This window comes from Numida meleagris, chromosome Z (genome assembly GCF_002078875.1).
Source record: "Numida meleagris isolate 19003 breed g44 Domestic line chromosome Z, NumMel1.0, whole genome shotgun sequence".
Taxonomy (NCBI): domain Eukaryota; kingdom Metazoa; phylum Chordata; class Aves; order Galliformes; family Numididae; genus Numida; species Numida meleagris.
This window is the reverse complement of record NC_034438.1, coordinates 37,755,176-37,775,962: the sequence shown is the minus strand read 5'-3', so window position 1 is coordinate 37,775,962 and position 20,787 is coordinate 37,755,176. Positions and strand designations below refer to the sequence as shown.

The following is a 20,787-nucleotide window of genomic DNA, read 5'->3' as shown; positions in this document are numbered from 1 at the left end:
AAGATTATTGACATCATGAAGAATAGCAATTTTTCCACCTATGAAGATTTGTAATGCATTCTCAGAAAGCCTACATTGTCCTGTTCAAAGGCTTTCATGCTGAAACATATTTTTATTTAATCGATTTATTCAACATTCTGTTTACTCTTAAAGTATTTTGATTAGTCATTTGGCATCTCTCTGTTCTGTAGGACAGTGTTCACCAAAACAGTTTAAACCACTACTGGAAATATGTGGACCTAGTTTTAATTTACTGAGATATCATCCAGTAGTCAGACATAGCAAGTTCATCCCCACAGTGTCTAAATTACGGAAAATGAGTATCATAATCAAGTGTGATGCTAAAAACTTGTACTCAAGTAAACAACAAGCTGTAATTGTACAAACTGATAAAACAAAGACAATAATCATTCAAGCAAATCATTGTTTTCACTATTCAGAATTGGAAATACTATGTAAAAAGATCCACAGCCTTTAATTTTCAAATACCAAGCCAGAAAAAGAATGAGAAATAAGCAGAAGTTGGAAAAACTCCACTTATTAAATAAATATGAAGATCTCATAATGCATCTTGAAGACATGCCTTTGAAGAAAAAAAAAAAAGCCTTTATAATGCAGATTTTCTGGTATCTGTAGTCTCAGAATGAAATGAAGAGGACGTATATTTCTTCACTGAAGTGCTCTGAGGTTTACTGATGAAAAGTTCTGCGTGAATGTACATACATTGCATTGCAGCAGTTATTATCATGATGGTTCAAACCCTTTGCAGCCATTGCTTCTTGCAGCCAAGACAACTTATAATTAGAGCCTAAGACATGAAAAAGTTCACCTAGAGCTCAGAGTGAAGTACAATGTTGAAATTATTGTTTCTTTGGCATACTTCTGCAACTTTCTGTGCCAGAATTTTATGTATTGACAGTACATTCTCGGAAATTTGCTAACTATTCTCACAAAAATAAGGAATTAATCACACATTTTCCACCCTGTTTCTCATCTCTCCTAGTAATACATGGAAAAATTTATGTTCAAAGCAAAGACAAAATGAAAAAGAATAAAATACTTCTGTCCTGTCACAGCAAAACATTGCATTGCACATTCTGCTTCTGAAGAGGCATAAAATTAAGTGATAGGTGTTGATCACACTGATTAATGCTGAACCTAATGAGTCTGTGATGACGAAGCAAGATTACATCGAAGAACCTTTTAATTTTTTTGAGTTAAACATGATTATTCAGAAATTGGTTCAGGACTAAAAACTGATCAAATATCTGTATATATGTAATGCCAACTAATGCACAGGAAATAATTAATATTTGAATTTCTGAAAATATGTCAGATTTCTTACTAATTTAGAATATAATCCATATTCCTAGCAAATGTATCTCTGGACATCTATCTCAAATAGGTAGAATTTCTGGGGTTTCATTACTCTAAGAAATGAAATATAGAGTAAGACTCTCCTATAACTTATTTTTTACTTAAAAAAAATATTACTTAGTTAATTTCTAGAACTCTACTGAGGATTTAAGCTGATGTATCTGAGATCAGAATTTGGCTTGATCTTTAAACAAATTATTAGATTAAGCTGCTAGGGATGTCAGAATTTTGTTTTTAAACACTTAGTATATCCTAATATAGAATGAGAAATGGCCATAAATCCTTCAAGATACATCTGGCATTCTTAGGGGAGTGAGGGTGCTGAGAATGTGCTACACAATCAGACATATTTTATGATTTTATCACAAAGTGCAGACGGTAAAGTTGTCAGATAAATATACAGCTAGCACACGTACATGCCAAGAAAGTGAAGGATGACTTTTACGTAATTGTCTAATTTAGAAAAATTCTAAGGACTGAAATGGAAGGGCCTTCAGCTCTATAATGAAATTCACTTCTCTTCATTTAGTGTAGTCTTGACATTCATTGAAAAATTAGCCAACTGGCATAAACAATTTGATATTACCCTGACAGAATTTTTGAGTGCTTAGGTAAAAAGTTGGCTTTTGCTTGCCTTTACTCTATTAATTCACTAATCCATGCTTGGTACAAGCCTACAAGAAAACTAAAAAAAAAGTAGGAAGAGTGGTTGATTAAATTCCTTCGCAATCAAGTCAGACTATAAGAATGTTATACTGTTTTGAAAGAGCTACAGATCTTCCTTGAGCTTCCCAGTTCAACCTTGTGTACTTTCCATCTGGCTGAACTGAGAGTGAATGGGAGATATCAAATAAAATAATCTCATTTGCATTGAGCAGAACTCTCACTACTGGGGTTTTTCACTGAGTTGAGTGAGGCCACAAACTGTGAATCTGAATGTTACATATGTGAAGTTGTAGCTCAGTGTGGAAATAAATAAGGCTAAAAAGAGAGTAGATACAGTGACAGAAACAATCTCATGAAGTTACATTTATGCTTTCTCTATGCGCACTGCCCTCTGTTTGTTTGTTTGACTGATTGATTGATGGTTGATTTTCTAAATTTTACTTTTTGGAGAATTATGAAGGCTAGCAAAAGCAGAGTAGCACTTTGCAGTTTATAAGTATTATTCCTCAGCCTCTTCTCAAAGTGTATTGAGTATACCGAACTTTTGAGTCATTTGGTACCAAGTTCCTCCAATAGGCAACAGGTTCCAAAACTTAAATTCTAGTTAAAAGATCTACTGTGGGCAGTAAAATTGTATTAAATATTTAGAATGAAGGCCAGAAAGTTCTTGAAAGCAGGCTTTTGCATAGGTTCTCTTCCATGGCTTGTTTACCCATTACAAGAAGACAATGTCCATTTAGTCATTTTATTTATTTATTTATGTACTGACTATGTGCTACTATTCTGTAGTGTAAGACAAAACAGTCTGAATACTCTTGCACCACTTTCTATTATTTATTTCTTATCTCTAGAAACAATAAGTATGCAAGTCAGTTCTTTGATATGAGAAAACATCAATCAAAAAATTAAACAGACAAGTACTTCTGTTAGAGAAGAAAGTGAAAGACTGAATAATCTTTCTTGAATAAGCACCCCAGTATGATGTTCTTTTTCACCACCCACAAGTAGATCATTGCAACACCTCAAAATGTCTTTTCCAATTTACTGCATCCTAGTTGCCAAGTACAAGTTTGCTAAAACTTCTAATAGCCTTTACTGATGGCCTTCTTGCTGATACTTCTTTGCCAAGCTAGGTTATATGAGGCCAAAACAAGCAATCCAAGTGCTGTAGGTTAAGGATGTTAAGGATGTGGAAAAGCTGGTAAGAACATCTCCACATAATCTAGTACTGAGTTAGAAGGTCTGTTTCAAGCATCTGCAGGTCAGGATGCCCTTGAGAAAATACATGGAATATGAGATCTTCTGCAACTATACTGATTAAAGTGATGATGATGGTTATTATTATTCTTGAGGTGGGGAAGAAATTATTTTAACTCCCAAAGAGCGAAACAGTCATTATTTTCATTTCTAATGGATGCAGCTTAACTGGAAGAACTGAAGGAGAAGCACACAGTGGTCCAGTGCTGTAATTAATTTATTAACAAATCTCATCAATTGCAGGATTTAGACTAAGATATTTCTACTCTTAGGGAGAAAAAATGACTCAACCGCAGCTTGGAGAGCAAATCTGTCAGATCTCACACATGTCTGTATGGGATCTGGCTGGGATACTCACTTTCTCCACAGCAGCCCATGAAGTGATGTGCTATGTTCTTGTAGCTAGAACACCATTGATATCACAAGTGTTTTTTCTATTGCTGAGCAGACCTCTGCAGCACCAAGACTCCCTCCAAATCCTGCCAAAATCAGTAGACTGAGAGTGGGCAGAAGGGCTAGAGGGCATGTTGCCAGGGCATCTGACCTAAACCAACCGAAGAGATATTGCGTACTGTATGTTGTCACACTCAGCAACAGAATCTGTGAAAGAGGAAGGACAAGGGGGTATATTGTTGTTAAAATGTCTGTCCTGAGCAATCACTATGCATATTAAGACTCCCTACACAAGCACACAAGATGTGGCTGGACATGGCTTGTTGGTGGAAGCAGAGAGTAATTGTTTTCTCACTCTTTGCTTCCATACAGTCTTTGTTTGCTTGCTTGTTTTGTTTTGTTTTGTTCTTTTCTCACTTTCATTTAATTAAATTGTCCTTCTCACCACCCATAAGCCTTTGTATTTTCCAACATATTTTCTCCTCATCATCTTCCTTTGAGGAGAGGGAATGACACAGCAATGTGATAGAACTTAGCTGCCCATTGGTGTGAAACCACCACAGTCTCATACGAATTAGCTTCCCATATTACTGCCAACAGCCAGTTTCCATTGTCCATCGGGGAACTTGCTGGAAACAAGCAGATCTCATGTGGTGTGGAAGTCATAGGAAAGGTCCATGCTGGAAGGAATACTGTAAGACAAACTGGTGATGCAGAAGTGAATGGAATAAGGCTGATATCCCAGTTAGAAAGTACAAACTTCTAGGTGTGGACGTAACATACTAGACTCCAAGCTGGAACTGAACTACGTATTCTCCTCATTTGTAGCCCTGTATTTGGTATTTCCCTTGTCATCAAATCCAACATAAGCACAGCTGACACCTGCAGTATTAACACAATAGGTTTCACACTGATGAGTAAAAACTGGAAAGAAAAGTGGAAGAAAACAAGAATCTGTTTAGGAAGAACTAACTGGAGAGAATTCTCCTTCCTTTTGCATGTTACTTCTAAATATTCTTTCTAATAAGAATTTTGCCTGTCTATGGGAGGAAGAACTAACTCTAAAAGAAATGGACCTTGTATTTGCCTTTACCTGTTTAACACATATGTTTAATAAAAAGTAATTCTGCCCTCTTTCTGGTTTATTATTCATATTTATGAAATCCTTATTACTGTTGTCTGTGCTGTATCTCTGGAGGGAAGTAATTTTTAAAAAACTGCTTGAGGCAAAGTCACAGTGTTTTCTTTCTCTTTTAGTGCTAGGGCTTTATTCCAACAAAAGAAATCAGAAATTATTTTTGTGTTACTCCTGTTACTTGGTACATATCTTTTGTATTCATGGCTTCAGTTTGACTCTGCAAATGGGTAGAGCAGCATTGAGTCAGGTCTTCTGGCAAGGGTCAGTGATAATGAAGCAACTTTTGGGAGACTCATGTAGCAGGAGCTACATAACTCCATAGCTCAGACAGGTCTGGCAGGGGTTGCTTGCAGGAACGCTGGGATCATGTGTACAACAATTGTAATGTAGCCCTAAAATGGAAAGTGTAAATTATGGCTAACCTTTCCCTCACTGTTGTGCAAATATTTCCTATACTAAGACAACACATGTTTGCAGACAAATAGTGTGCACTGAGTAGGGTCTCTTTGCAGGGGCAGGCATGAATGATTATTAGGGCTCTTTCTTAAAATGAAGCAGAATGCAGATTGCTGAATGAAGAAGTGGTTGCCTTGTATAACTGATAGTACTATAACAAATGTGGGCATTGCATGTGTGAACATGGAGCATATACACAATGTCTGGAATACTATAAATTCTGGGTTCCTTTAGAAATCAGTAGTTTTCACCAGAATCTTTTTTTTTTTTTCCTCAGTTATTTGTTAGAGTGAGAATGAGGCTGTAACAGCAAGCACAAGAAGTGTAAGAGAATGATCTTAAAACCTGATAATTAGCACGAAGGAAGAAATACTGCAGGTATTGCCTTTATTTCCTCCTTCCTGAAATATCAGTCACTAGAACCACTAATTTCATCATTTTCATAATACTATTGCATAGGTGGAAAGACTTTCTCCGTTGTAGCTTGAATATTAATAAGGCTTTCCATGTAGAGAGTAGAAGGGAGGACCTATGCAGGATATTCTTGGACACAAAAAATGCAGATCATCTACCACTGGGGCAACATGACATTTGTGGTTTTGAGAGGGGATCTGTTCTACCCAGCACTTTTATATAAAACCCATAGATGTCTCTGGTGGTCACTGATTCAATTTTTTTAAACATTCATTTTATCATTGTGAAACAAGTTCTTGTGATGAAGACAGATAGTTTTGAAAATGTCTCTGTCTTTTTTTTTTTTTTTAGCAAAGTGTTCCCAAACTTATGAATTATCATAAGCATCAAATAACGTTTTATCTCCATGCTCATTCACACTTAAGCTAACTTCCATTTAAGCTCTTTCTCACAAGAGATTACTCTTTTCTGTAAGCCTTCTGCTTCTTGTCTTCCTCTATGTCCCATGAAAAGTGGAAATTGAGTATCAAGTACTTTCCACATCAGAAAAATGTGTTAAAAGCAAACATTTATGTGGGTTTTGTTCTCTTTCTTTCATCCTCTTCTTCTTTTTGTTGTTGTTGTTCTGCAGGGTGCTGCACTTGGGCCAGGGCAATCCCAGGTATTTATACAACCTGGGGGAAGAAGTACTTGAAAGCAGCCCTGTGGAGAGGGACTTGGGAGACGAGAAGCTGGACATGAGCCAGCAGTGTGCGCTGGCAGCCCGGAGGGCCAACTATGTTCTGGGCTGCATTAAAAGAGGAGTGGTCAGCAGGGAGAGGGAGGTGGTGGTCCCCCTCTACTCGGCTCTTGTGAGGCCCCATCTGGAGTACTGTGTCCAGGCCTGGGGCCCCCAGCACAAGAAGGACGTGGAGCTCTTGGAACGAGTGCAGAGGAGGGCGACCAAGATGATCAGAGAGATGGAGCACCTATCCTATGAGGAAAGGTTGAGGGAACTGGGCTTGTTTAGTTTGGAGAAGAGAAGGCTCCGGGGAGACCTCATTGTGGCCTTCCAATACTTGAAGGGAGCATAAAAACAGGAGGGGGATCGATTGTTTGTGAGGGTGGATAGCGATAACGGTTTTAAGCTGAGACAGGGGAGATTTAGGTTAGATATTAGGAGGAAGTTTTTCACACAGAGGGTGGTGACGCACTGGAACAGGTTGCCCAGGGAGGTTGTGGATGCCCCGTCCCTGGAGGCATTCAAGGCCAGACTGGACGTAGCTCTGGGCAGCCTGGTCTAGTGGTTGGCGACCCTGCACTTGGCAGGGGGGTTGAGACTCGATGATCTTTGAGGTTCTTTTCAGCCCAAGCCATTCTATGATTCTATGATTCTATGATTCTAACTCAGCAGACTCTTAAACGATCTAGATTCAACAAAATTTGAAGTAGAGGTCCACTTGAGGATCAGTTCTCTTCAAAGTTGTTGTAAACAATCCTGATGTAGGACTCAAATGCATATTAAATGAGTTTGTGAATGACAATACATTAGGGGGACCTGTTGATTCCCCCCAGAGCAGTGAAGCTTTGTAGAGGGATTTTGACAAATTAGAGTCTGGGCAACCACCAACCATACAAATTTAACATGACCAAACATCAGATTCTGCACCTGGGAAGGAGCAGCCCTGGACAGTCGTACAGACTGTGGGACAAGAGGCTGGCCGCATGGAAAGGGATCTAGAGGCTCTGGTTGATGGCAAGTTGATGGCAAGTTAAATGTGAGTCAGCAGAGTTCCCCCACAGCCAAAAGGGCCAAACATACGTCAGGGCCAGGACTGCTAGCCAGTCAACAAAAGGGATTGCCTGCTCTGCTCTGTGCTGTGTGGCCTCACCTTGAGCGCTGTGTGCAGGTTTGGGTGCCACAACAGAAGAAAGACATAAAATCATTAGAAAGCACCCAAAGGAAGGCTACAAAGATAGCGAAGCCTCTAGAGGGCAACATATAAGAGAAGCAGCTGAGGTCCCTGGGTCTGTTCAGCGCAGAGCAGAGGAGCTGAGGGGAGGCCTCATGGCGGCTGCAGCTCCTCACAGGGAGCAGAGGGCAGCAGTGAGCTCTGCTCTCTGGTGACAGCAACAGGGCCCAAGGGAGCAGCACGGAGCTGTGTCAGAGGGGCAGGCAGGGGCTAGGAAAGGGTTCTTCAGCAGAGCATGGTGAGCATGGAACCGGCTGCCCAGGGCAGTGGTCATGACCTGACAGAGTTCAAAGAATGTTTGGACAACATTCTCAGGGATAAAGTTTGGGTTTTGGGTGGTCCTGAGTGAAGCCAGGAGTTAGACTGGATGGGTGCTCCTTGTGGGTCCCTTCCAACTCAAGATATTCCATGATCCTGTGATTCTATGAAGTTATTTCTGTTTTATTGTTTTCTTGGTGTTTTTTGTTGTTGTTGTTGTTTGGCTAGTTTTGTTACATTCAATGAACTGGAAAAACCCACAACCCATCCAGCTGTATTTGCTTGTGATTTTCTTAACATATCTCAGCAAACTGCTTCCTGCCATTAATCAGGCTGAATTATATCTTGAATTTTGCAGAAAGTTAGAAATCTAAATAAAATATTTGAATTGTTTTTATACTATGTGATAAACTAGTTACAAACATGTTCAATTTGGATCAGTGGTAGCTGCAAAAAAAAAAAAGTGTGTGATGTGCAAGTGACATTAACTGTGATTCAGCCTAATCAGGACTAAATAGATTACAGTTGCTTAAATTGAGACACATATTAAACTTCTTGGAAGACAGACAAATAGGGAGGGCAGTGTATAAAAATTCATGTAAAGGCTGTGAATAACTTATGTTCTTCAGTAGCTTTAAAAAGTACATATTTTTAAGTGCTAACCATGAAAAATCCCCAAATGGCATAACACAGTGCTGTGCAGACCAGGGAACGCATGTAAGCCAGCTGAAAACAGGGCTGTGCATTTTTCATGAAGCCAATTGAGAGTTCAGTGGAGCAAGAGAACTAAGAATGAAAAAGCTGAGGGCAATTTTTGAACACATACAGACTTGTAAACAAGCTATACACTTCCAAAAAGCATCAAGATAGTAGAGGGGTAGAGAGGCCCTACAGAGAGATCTGGACAGGCTGGATCTCTGGGCTGAAGCCAATGGGATGAGGTTCAACAAGACCAAGTGCCGGGTCCTGCACTTTGGCCGCAACAACCCTAGGCAACGCTACAGGCTTTGGGCAGAGTGGCTGGAAGGTTGTGTGGAGGAAACGGACCTGGGGGTATTAGTCGATGCTTGGCTGAGCACAAGCCAGGAGTGTGCCCAGGTGGCCAAGAAGGCCAATGGCATCCTGGCTTGTATCAGAAATAGTGTTGCCAGTAGGAGTAGGGAAGTCATTCTCCCTCTGTACTCAGCCCTGGTGAGGCCCCACCTCGAGTACTGTGTCCAGTTTTGGGCCCCTCACTGCAAGAAAGACATTGAGGCCCTGGAGCGTGTTCAGAGGAGGGCAACAAAGCTGGTGAGGGATCTGGAGCACAGGCCTTATGAGGAGCAGCTGAGGAAGGTGGGATTGTTCAGTCTGGAGAAGAGGAGGCTCAGAGGGGACCTTATCACTCTCTATAACTACCTGAAAGGAGGTTGTAGTGAGCTGGGGGTCAGCCTCTTCTCTCTTGTAACTAGTGACAGGACGAGGGGGAATGGCCTCAAGTTGCGCCAGGGGAGATTTAGGCTGGACATTAGGAAACACTACTTTTCTGAAAGAGTGGTCAGGCATTGAAATGGGCTGCCCAGGGAGGTGGTTGAGTCACCATCCCTGGAGTTGTTCAAGAAACATTTAGATACAGCGCTGAGAGACATGGTTTAGTGGGGTTATTGGTGGTAGATGGATGGTTGGACTGGATGATCTTGTAGGTCTTTTCCAACCTAGCTAATTCTATGATTCTATGATTCTATGATTCTATGAAGATCTACATGTGTACGTCATATTTCTGCAACTTCTGGATTGCACCAGTAATGAATCAAACAAGCTTTGCCTCTCACACATTGATAGTAATATATAAGTGGTAGCTGCTAGAATTTTCCGCAACTGCTAGAAAGTGTACAGTAGTTAATATCAACCATGTCTTACTGTGCTGACATTGGCAGTATTTGCTCCTTCAGTGTCATGTAATGCTAGCCACCACACAAATCTGCATCTTCTTTCTAGAAGATTATGGTCTACTTAAATAGAATAAAAAACTTCAGATTGCTAAAGAACAAAAAAACAAGAGCAACAAAACCTCCTGTCTTTTGCTAATCCAGACAAAAACTCAGAAAAATAATTTTGAAGCAGGTGTGTTTATTAGACACTCTTGCAAGAGTGTTTTGTATGTAACTTTGTACTCCAATTTCATCACCTGGTTTCAGCCCACTAAAAGTACGGCATGCCAGTGTCCTTGGACTGAACTCCTGAATCAATGAGAGTTTTGTCATGCTGGGAATGGAAACTTCCAAGGAGCTGGTTAAAATGCTACTAGTTTTACTACATCACACTCTTTTCTCTGAGTCACCTCATGAATATTTCACCAGAGCCCAATATAACCAGAATTTCCAGCTTGGACAGAACAGTCCTGGAATATCCCAGTATCCAGCAGATATTTTACTGCTGTTTTCCCCAGCTTTACTTGGAAGAAACAGGATATTCCTGCTTTCACCTTAAGCAATGTCTAGGAAAGTACACTTTTGCAGTATTGCAGCCAGAAGCAGAGGCTCTGGCACCAGGTTGTGAGGTGATACAAGTCATGTGATCTATTATGAAATGATGAACAGAGCACGTTCTGCATTGCATGAAATGTTGCTTGGTACAATGAGTTCACAAAGCATCTATTTGATCAGGTAACCTGACACGGGCCTACACAGATGACTTCACACTATTCTCTTTATTCTGCTTTCTGTGGTTGTATATACATACACTAGAAGAATATTTAAGAACTTTCCACAAACAACAATTGTTAAAGATAATCCAGCATAAGCAAGGAAGTTCCTTTCTAGCTGACTGAAATAGTGCCTGAGTTTTCAAATGGTGGATAGGTATGAACTACCAAACTTGTTTTCTGGCAATGCTAGCAGACATGATCACCACTAAAATTCAGTTACATTTTTTTGTAGATAAACCTCTACTAACACTACTAAATTTTAGCACAGGTAACTAAATAGTACTTATGCAAGATTGCCCTCTCAAAAATATGAACTACATGCAATCAACAGCAAAATCAACATATATAGTGTCAAGGACACCTTAAATTTTAGCTGGATCACAGCAACCCACCACAATAAGAGAGAAATGACTAGCAACATCACTACTTACAGAATGGATTAGTTCTTAAATACTTTGTGGACTTGCTATTTTGCAAGGTTTTTTTTTTGTTACCGAGAAAAGCTTGTAAATACTATGCTCAAACCTACAGATTTGGAAAAAGAAGAGATTGCATGCCATCTTGTGGATATCACAAGAACATCAAAATTATTCTGAAAAGAAGCCATTAAAAAAAAAAAAAAAGAAAAAAAATCCATATGTATATATCTCCTTCAATGTGAATTATATCCTGAATCACAATTCACTACTGTTGGGAAGAAATATATTCTGGACAATATATTTTATATTGTTTTACTTTTTGCCCTGTGGATGAAGCAGACTCACAGTTCCAAAGGCCATAGGGTCATATTATAGACTGTTACAGTTTGTCATTAGTTAAGCAACAACAACTGCAGGACTTGGTTTGAGAGAATCACAGAGCCACAGAATATACTGCAGAGGAAAGGGACCCACAAGGATCATGAAGTGCAACTCCTAGCTGCACACAGGACCACTCGATATTCAAGCCCTATATTTGGGAGCATTGCCCAAACACCCCCTGAACTCTGGCAGCTCGGGACTGTGTCATTGCCCTGGGCAGCCTGTTCCATGCCCACCGCCCTCCGGTGCACAACCCGTTCCTGACATCCAACCTAACCCCCCACCGACACTGCTTCTTGTTTCCTGTCAGTATTGTACTCAATATCCAAGATGCTTCCGTTGTCGAGGAAAACACTTATTGTAACATTGTTCTCCATATGCTTAGGGACAGCAGAACAGAACGGATGTGGCAGTAGCACTTTTCTTCCATTTTTCTTCTTACATGCACTACCACCCCTCGATATTGCGCAGCTGCGATTACACCGGTAAGGGTCTGTAAGTCAGCCGAAGCTGCTGATACTGAAGTAACGAATGTCGCAGACGGCGATAAAGCACAGACCGCCACAGTGCCGAGCTTCGGCCGTGACGACAGGGGCAGCGCCAGGCTGTGGGCGAGCCCATCCTCGGGGGGAGGCCGGCGCCTGACAGAGCACCCTCCGGCTCCAATGCTGGGGCACTCCGCATGATCTCCCCTCCGCATGGTAGTGTCCAGGGCGGGGAGGAGGCGAGGGTTTGGGCCTGCGGCCGGCGCTGGGGGACTGGAAGGTGGTAGCTGCTGGCGATGCGGGGTCGGTGTGCGGCCGCCATGAGGCACTTGCCGTACTTCTGCCGTGGGGAGGTGGTGAAGGGCTTCGGCAGGGGCTCCAGAGAGCTGGGCGTGCCCACCGGTGAGCGGGACGGGGCCGGGAGCGGGCGGCCGGCCGGGCTGGTGCGCGGCGGGCGGCACCTCGGGCTCCTTCTGTGCAGCGGCTTCGTCAGCCGTCTGACAGCTCTCTCTCTCTTTTTTTTTTTTTTTTCCTTGTGATGGTCGTGATGATTTGCAGGATGCTGAACAGTGCTTACGTGCGGTGTGCACAGAACTGCGATGCGGCAGTTTGAAGCTGGAGAACGGGCACTGGAAATAGCTGTGCGAAGGGAAACGTAAAGGCAGTGATGCAGGGGTTGAAAAGCAGAGCAAACAGATGTGTCCAAAAGAGAACTGTATTTTTCATGTGTCTGCTTTCGACCTAATTACAAGGTGTAAATCAAATGTATTTCATTCTCTTCTAAAGAGGCACTGAAGCCAGCGGCTGTGTGGTGCCCATCACAGTAGACAAGAGAACCCGAAGCGGCAGTCCTGAGATACCAGGCTTGTAATGACATCAGCTAATAGAAACATGGTGTTTTTCTTTTATTCATGTCAGTACGAGTCAATGGTATTCTGGAGAGCGGTGCTCTGGAGTGAGGAAAGTTAGTGACTGCTTGTGAACCGTAACAGAAGTTCACTAACTGAAAATTCTTTAAAATTGGCCTGAAACCATGCACAAAGAGCTCTGTGCAAAGTTCAAGAGGGCAGTGGTTTCAGGAAAGAGTTGGGTTCATTACCTTTGCTCAGGCAGGAATTTATTTCAGATTCTTAGTTTTCAAAGAAAATCCTGTAAATCCGCAGTTGTGGGTAACGTGAAAGGCAGGATGAAAAGTCTGACAGGCGGCTGAAATCGTAACTTGTTATCACATGTTTTATTTGCTGCAAACAGTGTTACTAGCACGTCAGTGAATAATTCTGATGCCACTTTACCATGCAGAAGAGATTTGATTTTTCTGTTCTTTGATCATATTGAAGCAGTGATACTTATAATAGTGAAGTGCATTCATAATGGTTAGTTTATTAATTTTTTACTGTAGAATAGGATGTGTGTAACTCTAAAATAGTATGCACAGTCGATAGAATGACTGATATCACCACTGGACTACATTTTATGAAGCTGTTTTCTTGTTTATACTTTGCAAATGGCATGTTGTATCACTATCATCATCATACATGCATAAGCAGCATGTAGGCAGAGCTTGCCTTGTAAGTGTTTGAAAATTCTGTCATGTTTTTGACTTACACAAATGTACACTTTTTAAAATTTTTGCAGCTAACTTTTCTGAGCAAGTAGTCGAAAGCTTTCCATCCGATATCCCTACTGGTATATACTATGGATGGGCCTGTGTTGGAAATGGAGATGTGCATAAAATGGTTTTGAGCATAGGACGGAATCCTTTCTATAAGAATATTAAGAAATCAGTGGTAAGAACTTTGCTTTGTGTGGTACTTTGACTATAGTAAATGAGCAGGACATTGACTTTGAAAAAGTTAAGCAGAATTTGGTCCATAAATGATATTAAGAAATTCTGTTTGCTGTTAGAATTTTGTTCAGTGTACATCTCATACGTTTGTAATCTGGAACAGTAACTGGACGGCATGCAGCTGTGTATAAATAAAGTTTAATTTGAATTTTTTCTTCCACCACCATTTAAAATCTTCTGGAGCTCGTTTGTGTTTCCAAAGTGGTCATTATTTATTGTTTTAATAATTAGATAAACATAACCATTAAGTTCAAAACCTGTATTAAGCTTATGAGTTATGAGGGCCTTAGAATGAGCTAGAACATATTAATCTTTTGCCCTCTGCAATCCATACAGATTTAAAATAAGAAATTTGAGGGCACCTTAGTTACTAGTGGTTTTGCCTCATTTTTTCTCTTAAATGTTAGAGACCATATGTGTGGTTCTGTGGCTTAATATGCAGAATCAAGATTCAAAAGTAAATAGTAACAGGATGGAGTTTAAATCCCAAACTCTACCATCTTTTTTTTTTTTTTCTTAGTGTCAGGTTCTTGAGCTTTTCCCGAGTCTTGCAGAACTTGGTTTTAATTGCTAATACCTGGAAGCGGTTTTGTTTCAATGTGAGTCTCTGAAGACAACTGCCTTCACTCCTTATATAGTCTCAACATTTAGTTCCTATGTGAACTAGCTGTGAAAGTTCTCTTAATATCATTGCAATTAAATTCATTACAGTTATTTGGAATGTAATGCTCAGACAAATACAAAACGTTTCTGATTTTCTGCATCAAAAATCTTACCTTTGAGATAAGGAGTGTAGTGCTTTTCCTGATTTTAACAGTCAGAATGTTCATAAGTGATCAGCTTCTCTTAAATGCCATACAAAGTGCAACTCCTGACATTATCGAAGGCTCCAGCATCTTAATCTCGTATCATACATGTTAGACTAAATATCTCAGTTTTCCTGATGATGTGTAGGAGAGAATTTGAATTAAGTATATTAGCTGAACATCCTTGCAAGAAAGGAAATAAACTCAAAATTCACCATGTTAACTGACAACTGATTTCTCTTCTTTTAGGAAACACACATTATCAACACGTTCAAGGAAGACTTCTATGGAGAAATTCTTAGTATAGTCATTATTGGATATATTCGATCAGAAAAAAACTTCAATTCTTTGGGTCAGTATTGCAGGTTTATGTTAAACTAATCTTTGGTTTGTCATATTCTTGCATATTGAAAGTGCTGTGTCATGACTTTCTGTCTTGCTAATTAACTATGTTATGTCTTAACCTTTAACATTTCAGTAAAATGTTTTTATAAGCTGAATTACTAATGTATCCGTTAGTTGAATTAAAAAAGCAAAACCCCACACCTTAAAGTATATCAGTACTTATTTCAGTCTAATAATTGTGTTGTCAATAGTTCTAGTCTGAGTGTCATAAAAGCATTGGTCTAATCTGACTAATCTTTTTAAAAACGTAGCATTGTTGGAACTGAAGTTGTTCAAATTATTCTGTTGACTTTTTTTTGCTAAAATGCCTTGAAGCAAGGAAAAGGTAATGCTGTAAGCATTGAAAAGTGCAATTCTGACATTAAAACCAAAGCATTTTAAAAACAAAGATAATGTTGCCTTTCCAATTTCACAATAATAATTATATACTGCCCCTGTGACTGTGATTGCTTTCTGGTATTCTGTGATGTGGTGGTGTGCCTTGCTGTATTCTATATGCAGAGTTCAGATCACCTTTTAAATATTGCTGTTCTGCTTTTTATTTTTCAGAGACGCTCATTTCAGCAATTCAGAAGGACATTGAAGAGGCAAAAAGGCAACTAGATTTACCAGAGCACCTTAAACTCAAAGACAAATTCTTTAATTTGCCAGAAGGGAAAATAGTAAACCACTGAGCAAAACCACATTTTTTTTCCTTGTTATGGACCTCTTCTTGGCCTGGTTATGTATCATATATTATTTGATACGACATAGACTTGTGTAGTGGATCTGTCTGGAATTGAGTTAATTTTCTTCACAGCAGCTCGTATGGCACTGTGTTTTAGATTTGTGATGTAATATCCTAATGTTCTATCTGTTCCCAAACAGTGTTTGCACAGTGTCAAGGCCTCTTCTATTTTATTCTGACCCAAATGCATCCACTGGGGCTGTGCAAGAGGTCAGGAGGGGACACAACTGGGCAGGTGATGTGAACTAACCAAAGAGATGTTCTGTGCCATACAGTGTCATGCTCTGCAATAAAATGGAAAGAGGTTGTGGTTCAGGTAGGTTAGTGATCTTTGCTTGGCTAGTAGCTGGGCATTGGTCTCCCCATGCAAGATGGTGAGTAATAAACATTTTTATCTTATTCCACTCCACTGCTTGTTAAATTGTCTTGACCCATGAGTTTTCCTGCTTTTCATCTTCCTTTCCTCTTCCCTTTCCCACTGGGAGTGAGAGGAACTGAGTGAGTGGTGCTTAGCTGCCTACCAGGGTTAACCCACAACCACCTGTTTGCGTGACTATGATTGGAACTGAACACTGAAGCTGCACAATATGATTTAAGTTTTCTTGAGTTGACTGATCACTAAACATGAAAAAGGAGGAGAAAGCTATTTTAGATCCTTATAGATAAATTACATATCCTCATCGTACCAATTATGTAGAGATTTTAACACATGTGGAATACGAACAAAGTTAATTCTGACCTCCGCTTCTCCTGAGGTGTGGAGAGTTAAAACACCATTGAAGATTTTCAGGTTTTCACAGACAGAATTTCATTCTAAACTAATTTCCTAGTTTTATGCCATCGCATCTGGCTTGTATCTAGCAGCTTAGAATAAATGAATCAAAAGTTGACCTGTCATGCACAAAGCCGAAGGCTGGATAACACTAACAAGAATAGTTCACTGTAGTTCTTAATTTTGATTGCAATTATTTATTAGCCTTAATTGAAATTAAGGAAATCTCTGTTACTTACTGAGTTACTGCAGTATGGATGCTTCTGCCTAGTTGACTGTTCATACAACAGTGTGTAACACATGCAGCTTCTTTCTGAGGAAATGTTTCTCTAAAGTTCAAGAAATGAATGACGAGGAGAAAGCTAATGTATGTGAAAGTTTTAGGCTCAAAGGATAAAGAACTAGTCTTAACAATATTTCTAAGGCAGAGAAGGTAACCAAAACAGTTTTGCATTTCAGTTGCTGCTGGCAGCTGCCTTAGATAAAGCGAACCTTTGGATTAATCATTATACTGGCAGTGAAATGGTTCACTTAAAGGTTGAATTTAGAATGTAAAGCAGAAAAGTTCCTTCAAGCCTCTGCACGAAGTACAATCATAATCCAGACTTTTCACTGTAGATCAGTGAAAGTCTTCGGAAATTTTTAGAATAATGTATCTTTAGTAGGTACTGAGTTTTTTATATAAAAGTTACTGTGGCCTTTTCTACTCTGAAATGTTTGTGTAAGTGCAGGACGTACTGTCAAAATTCATTATAACTTGGAAAAGATCCATTAAAATACAAATACAGGTGGTAGCATGCACTATATATTTGGAAGCCTGTGCTTCTAGATCTACTCTCCCTGCTCTGTGACACAATTTTCTGAATTTCCTCCTAGTGTCCTTCTATTTTAATCTTTTGTTTCACTTTATTAGTTTAGAGGGCTTGGACAAAGTAGCTTTATGACAATTTTCTGTGGCAGGCACTATCAGCATGCCAGAGTTGAGTTCAACTTCTTTTATTTTAACTTTAGGCCCTTACCATGGGATATTTTTTGAAAAGACATTGAACAAGTCAATGAATTTTATTGCTGCGTAGGACTTTAGCAGAACTCAGTGAAAGGACTTGCTTATCAGACTTTCTGATGGCAAAAAAGAGGAGATAAAATTCTTGAGGGAGGAAAGAGTGATTTCTGAATAAGAACTTACTGCACTAAACTGTGTTTTGGCCTGTATTGCAAAGGTTTTTTATAAATTTAACTCTCCAAAGACACTGACAATTCTGTCTTATCTGGATATTTTCAGCACACTTTAATCGTCTTAGTAGGAAAACATTTTAAAAAAAAAGATTTGCTGTACGAAGTCAAAAAAAAGCAGCTTAATAGACTTTATTGCATTGTATGTTGGAAATGTGTGAGAATTATCTTGAAAATAGTAGCTCTTCTTTTCTTCTTTAAAATAGAGAGATGATGGGGGGGATTTTCTCACCTTTTTCTCCCAGCGGGATTCATTCTTGAGTTTGTAACAATGCCAAGTTCTTAGTTCGTATTTTATACTTCTGGAGGAACTATAGAAGCCATACTAGTCAATGAAGTACATTGTAAAGAAAGCATAAGAAGAATTAATCTTTTTTCATTGTAGTATTATGTCTAAACTCATATCTGTCTTTAATTTTATTTATTTATTTTTTTCCATGGATTTCCAGTGTCAGTTGTGAAAACCATGGTGCCTTAAGTTGGTTGTCTTAGTAATGCTATTCTATAACTGCTAGTGAATGTTACTATACAAACATATCTTCATCATTTGTTTTCAGAACCGCGGTGCTTGATGAAAGCAGTAGCAAAAGGAAAATTTGAGAAACTTATTTTGCTTGCAGCTTTCACCTAAAGTGTGAAGTATGTTAACAGTAAAACAACAGACTGTTATTTGTGTTTGTCTTCATGCTAGAGGATATGTAATTGCATTCATTTGGTTGAGTGTACCTATTCATGCATTATTTAAGATCAGATATTTTATATAATTTTTTTAAGTTCAATACATGATCCCTAGAACTGTATAAATTTTATGAAGTGTTCTATTTTTGTATTATGTGCAAATAACTTTAATTTGTTGTGGTCTGTACCATTAATAAAAAAATGTAATTAAAAAAATTTGTAATGATGCTTGCAGATTTTCTAATTGATTGTACTGTGCATATAATCTGCATGTTCTTCAGTGTATACTGAAAGGTACTGCAGAACTCTTCTACTGTGCTGCTTCTTTCAGTTTGAAATGGGAAAATTGTTCATCTTGCTTAGAAATTTGTTGCATAACATCTATGTTTCAGATGCTGCAGGTTTTTTTTATATGCAAGGCAATATATGAAGGCCAAGTCAAGCGCAGAGATCATTGAAGTTGTTACGAGTTCAAGCAATACAAATATTTCTGTAGTTTTACATACTTTTTAAATATAAAGGTTGTGTTTTTTCATGCATTGCATTTTTAATTGACTGTCACCTCCTAACGTCTGTTACTGTTTTGCAGTAGAGTTGTCAGTGTGAGAATGACAGTGTAAGAATTGTTTTGAATGCTAATGGTCTTATTTGGGTAACTGGCCTTAAACTATTTAAGTTCCAGCATCCTGAAGAACTTGTGCTTGGTAGCATGTTCAAACACAGCATGTTGAATATCTTCCAGCTGTGTTAAATATCTTTACTGATGATCTGGATTGAGTGTACCCTCAGTGAGTTTGCTGAAGACATCAAGTTGGGAGGAGCTGTTGATCTGCCAGAGGGTAGGAAGGCCCTACAGAGGGATCTGGACAGGCTGCACTGATGGGCTGAGGCTGGCTGTATGTGGTTCAGCAGGACCAAGTGCTGTGTACACTCTGGGTACAACCCTAAGCATTGATATAGGTTTGGGGCAGAAAGTTGCGTAGAGGAAAAGGACTTGGGGGTGTTGGTCAGTGCTTGGCTGAACATGAGCTAGAAGTGTGTCCAGCTGGCCAGGAAGGCCAGTGACATCCTGGCTTCTATCAGAAATGGTGCAGCCAGCAGGACCAGGGAAGTGATCATTCCCCTGTACTCAGCTCTGCACATGGAGTGCTCTGTTCAGTTTTGGGCCCCTCAATACAAGAAAGACATTGAGGCTTTGGAGTGTGTCCAAAGAAGGGCAACAAAGCTGATGAAGAGTTTAGTGCCTAAATCTTATGAAGAGCAGCTGAGGGAACTGGGATTGTTTAGCTGTCCAGCCTGACCTTGAATGTCTCCAGGGATGGGGCATCCACTGACTCTCTGGGCAACATTTTATAGTGCTTCACCACCTTACTGTAAAAATCTTTTTCCTTGTATCCTAACAAAATCTCCCCTCTTTTAGTTTGAAACCATTTCCCCTTGTCCTATCACAACAGACCTTGCTAAAGAGGCTGCTCTCTTCTTTCTTATAGCCAGCCCTTCAGATACTGAAAGGCCATTCTCAGTCCTTCTCCAGCCCCAGCTCTCTCAGCCTGTCCTTGCAGGGGAGGTGTTACATCCCTCAGATTATGGGTTCCAACCCTTCAGCACGCCTGGGCTGTGCTGAGTGAAGATACATTGTCTTGGGCCACGTACAAAACAGATAATGTATGCATGTAACAAAATATTTTAAATTTGTTTTATTAAAAAATGCAAAAAGAGAGAAACAAATATAAAACTAGTAGGGTATTTGACCTTGTTTTTGTGAAACTAATGCATCAGGTTTGTTTGATGGCAGTGGCTGCAACTCTTAGCCAGTTCTCAAGGTGCTCATCACAGTTTTTTGATGAAATTTTACTCCTCCTGTACTCCATTCTTGAAAAAAGTTGTTTGCAGATATGCGTACTGCCAAAAGCAATGACAGGAATAAGGCATGATTGTGAAGTGAGGGATATTCATCTCTGTTAAGATTTGTCTTATAAAAGTCTGCTAAAGAGACATGAGAAGATTTTTGGTTGCAACTCTATACACTCCATTTGAAAATTCACCCAGTAATGCGTTTGTCAACTGAAAATGGACTTGCAGATATACAAAAAGTTGATTTATTTGGCAGTCTTGAAATCTGTTCTCAAATTCCTTTATCACAATGGGAAGCACGGCTGTGTGTTTTTTGCTGTTCACAGGACTGAGTTTTGCCATTGTAACAAAATTCATACAATTATTTGCCATTGCTTGAGCTGGCACTGCACTGCACCCTCCCGATGCCCTAGCTTCAGCCCAGACAGAGTTAACAGCACACTGATGTTCAGTTGGCGTTGAGTGACGGATGTGCATGCAGGGCCAGACCAGGGTACCTGGCAGGGCACAGCTGCCACCATGATGGTGTGAAGCAGGGTGCGGTTGCAGGTCAGGCTTTTCTGGGCTACATGAGGCTCACGGGC

General features: G+C 39.7%; 1 protein-coding gene across 2 annotated transcripts; it reads left to right on the top strand.

The window, feature by feature from the left end:
- On the top strand, window positions 11,556–18,565 carry RFK (riboflavin kinase). 2 transcript variants are annotated; one of them, XM_021381191.1, is made up of 4 exons: window positions 11,556–12,098; window positions 13,518–13,669; window positions 14,784–14,886; window positions 15,489–18,565. In XM_021381191.1, exons 1-4 carry the CDS (start codon window positions 12,080–12,082, stop codon window positions 15,611–15,613), a joined length of 399 nt encoding a protein of 132 aa, XP_021236866.1. In that variant the 5' UTR covers window positions 11,556–12,079; the 3' UTR covers window positions 15,614–18,565. The 2 variants fall into 2 exon arrangements, with proteins under 2 accessions (XP_021236866.1, XP_021236865.1); XM_021381190.1 differs by lacking the exon at window positions 11,556–12,098 and adding an exon at window positions 12,107–12,284.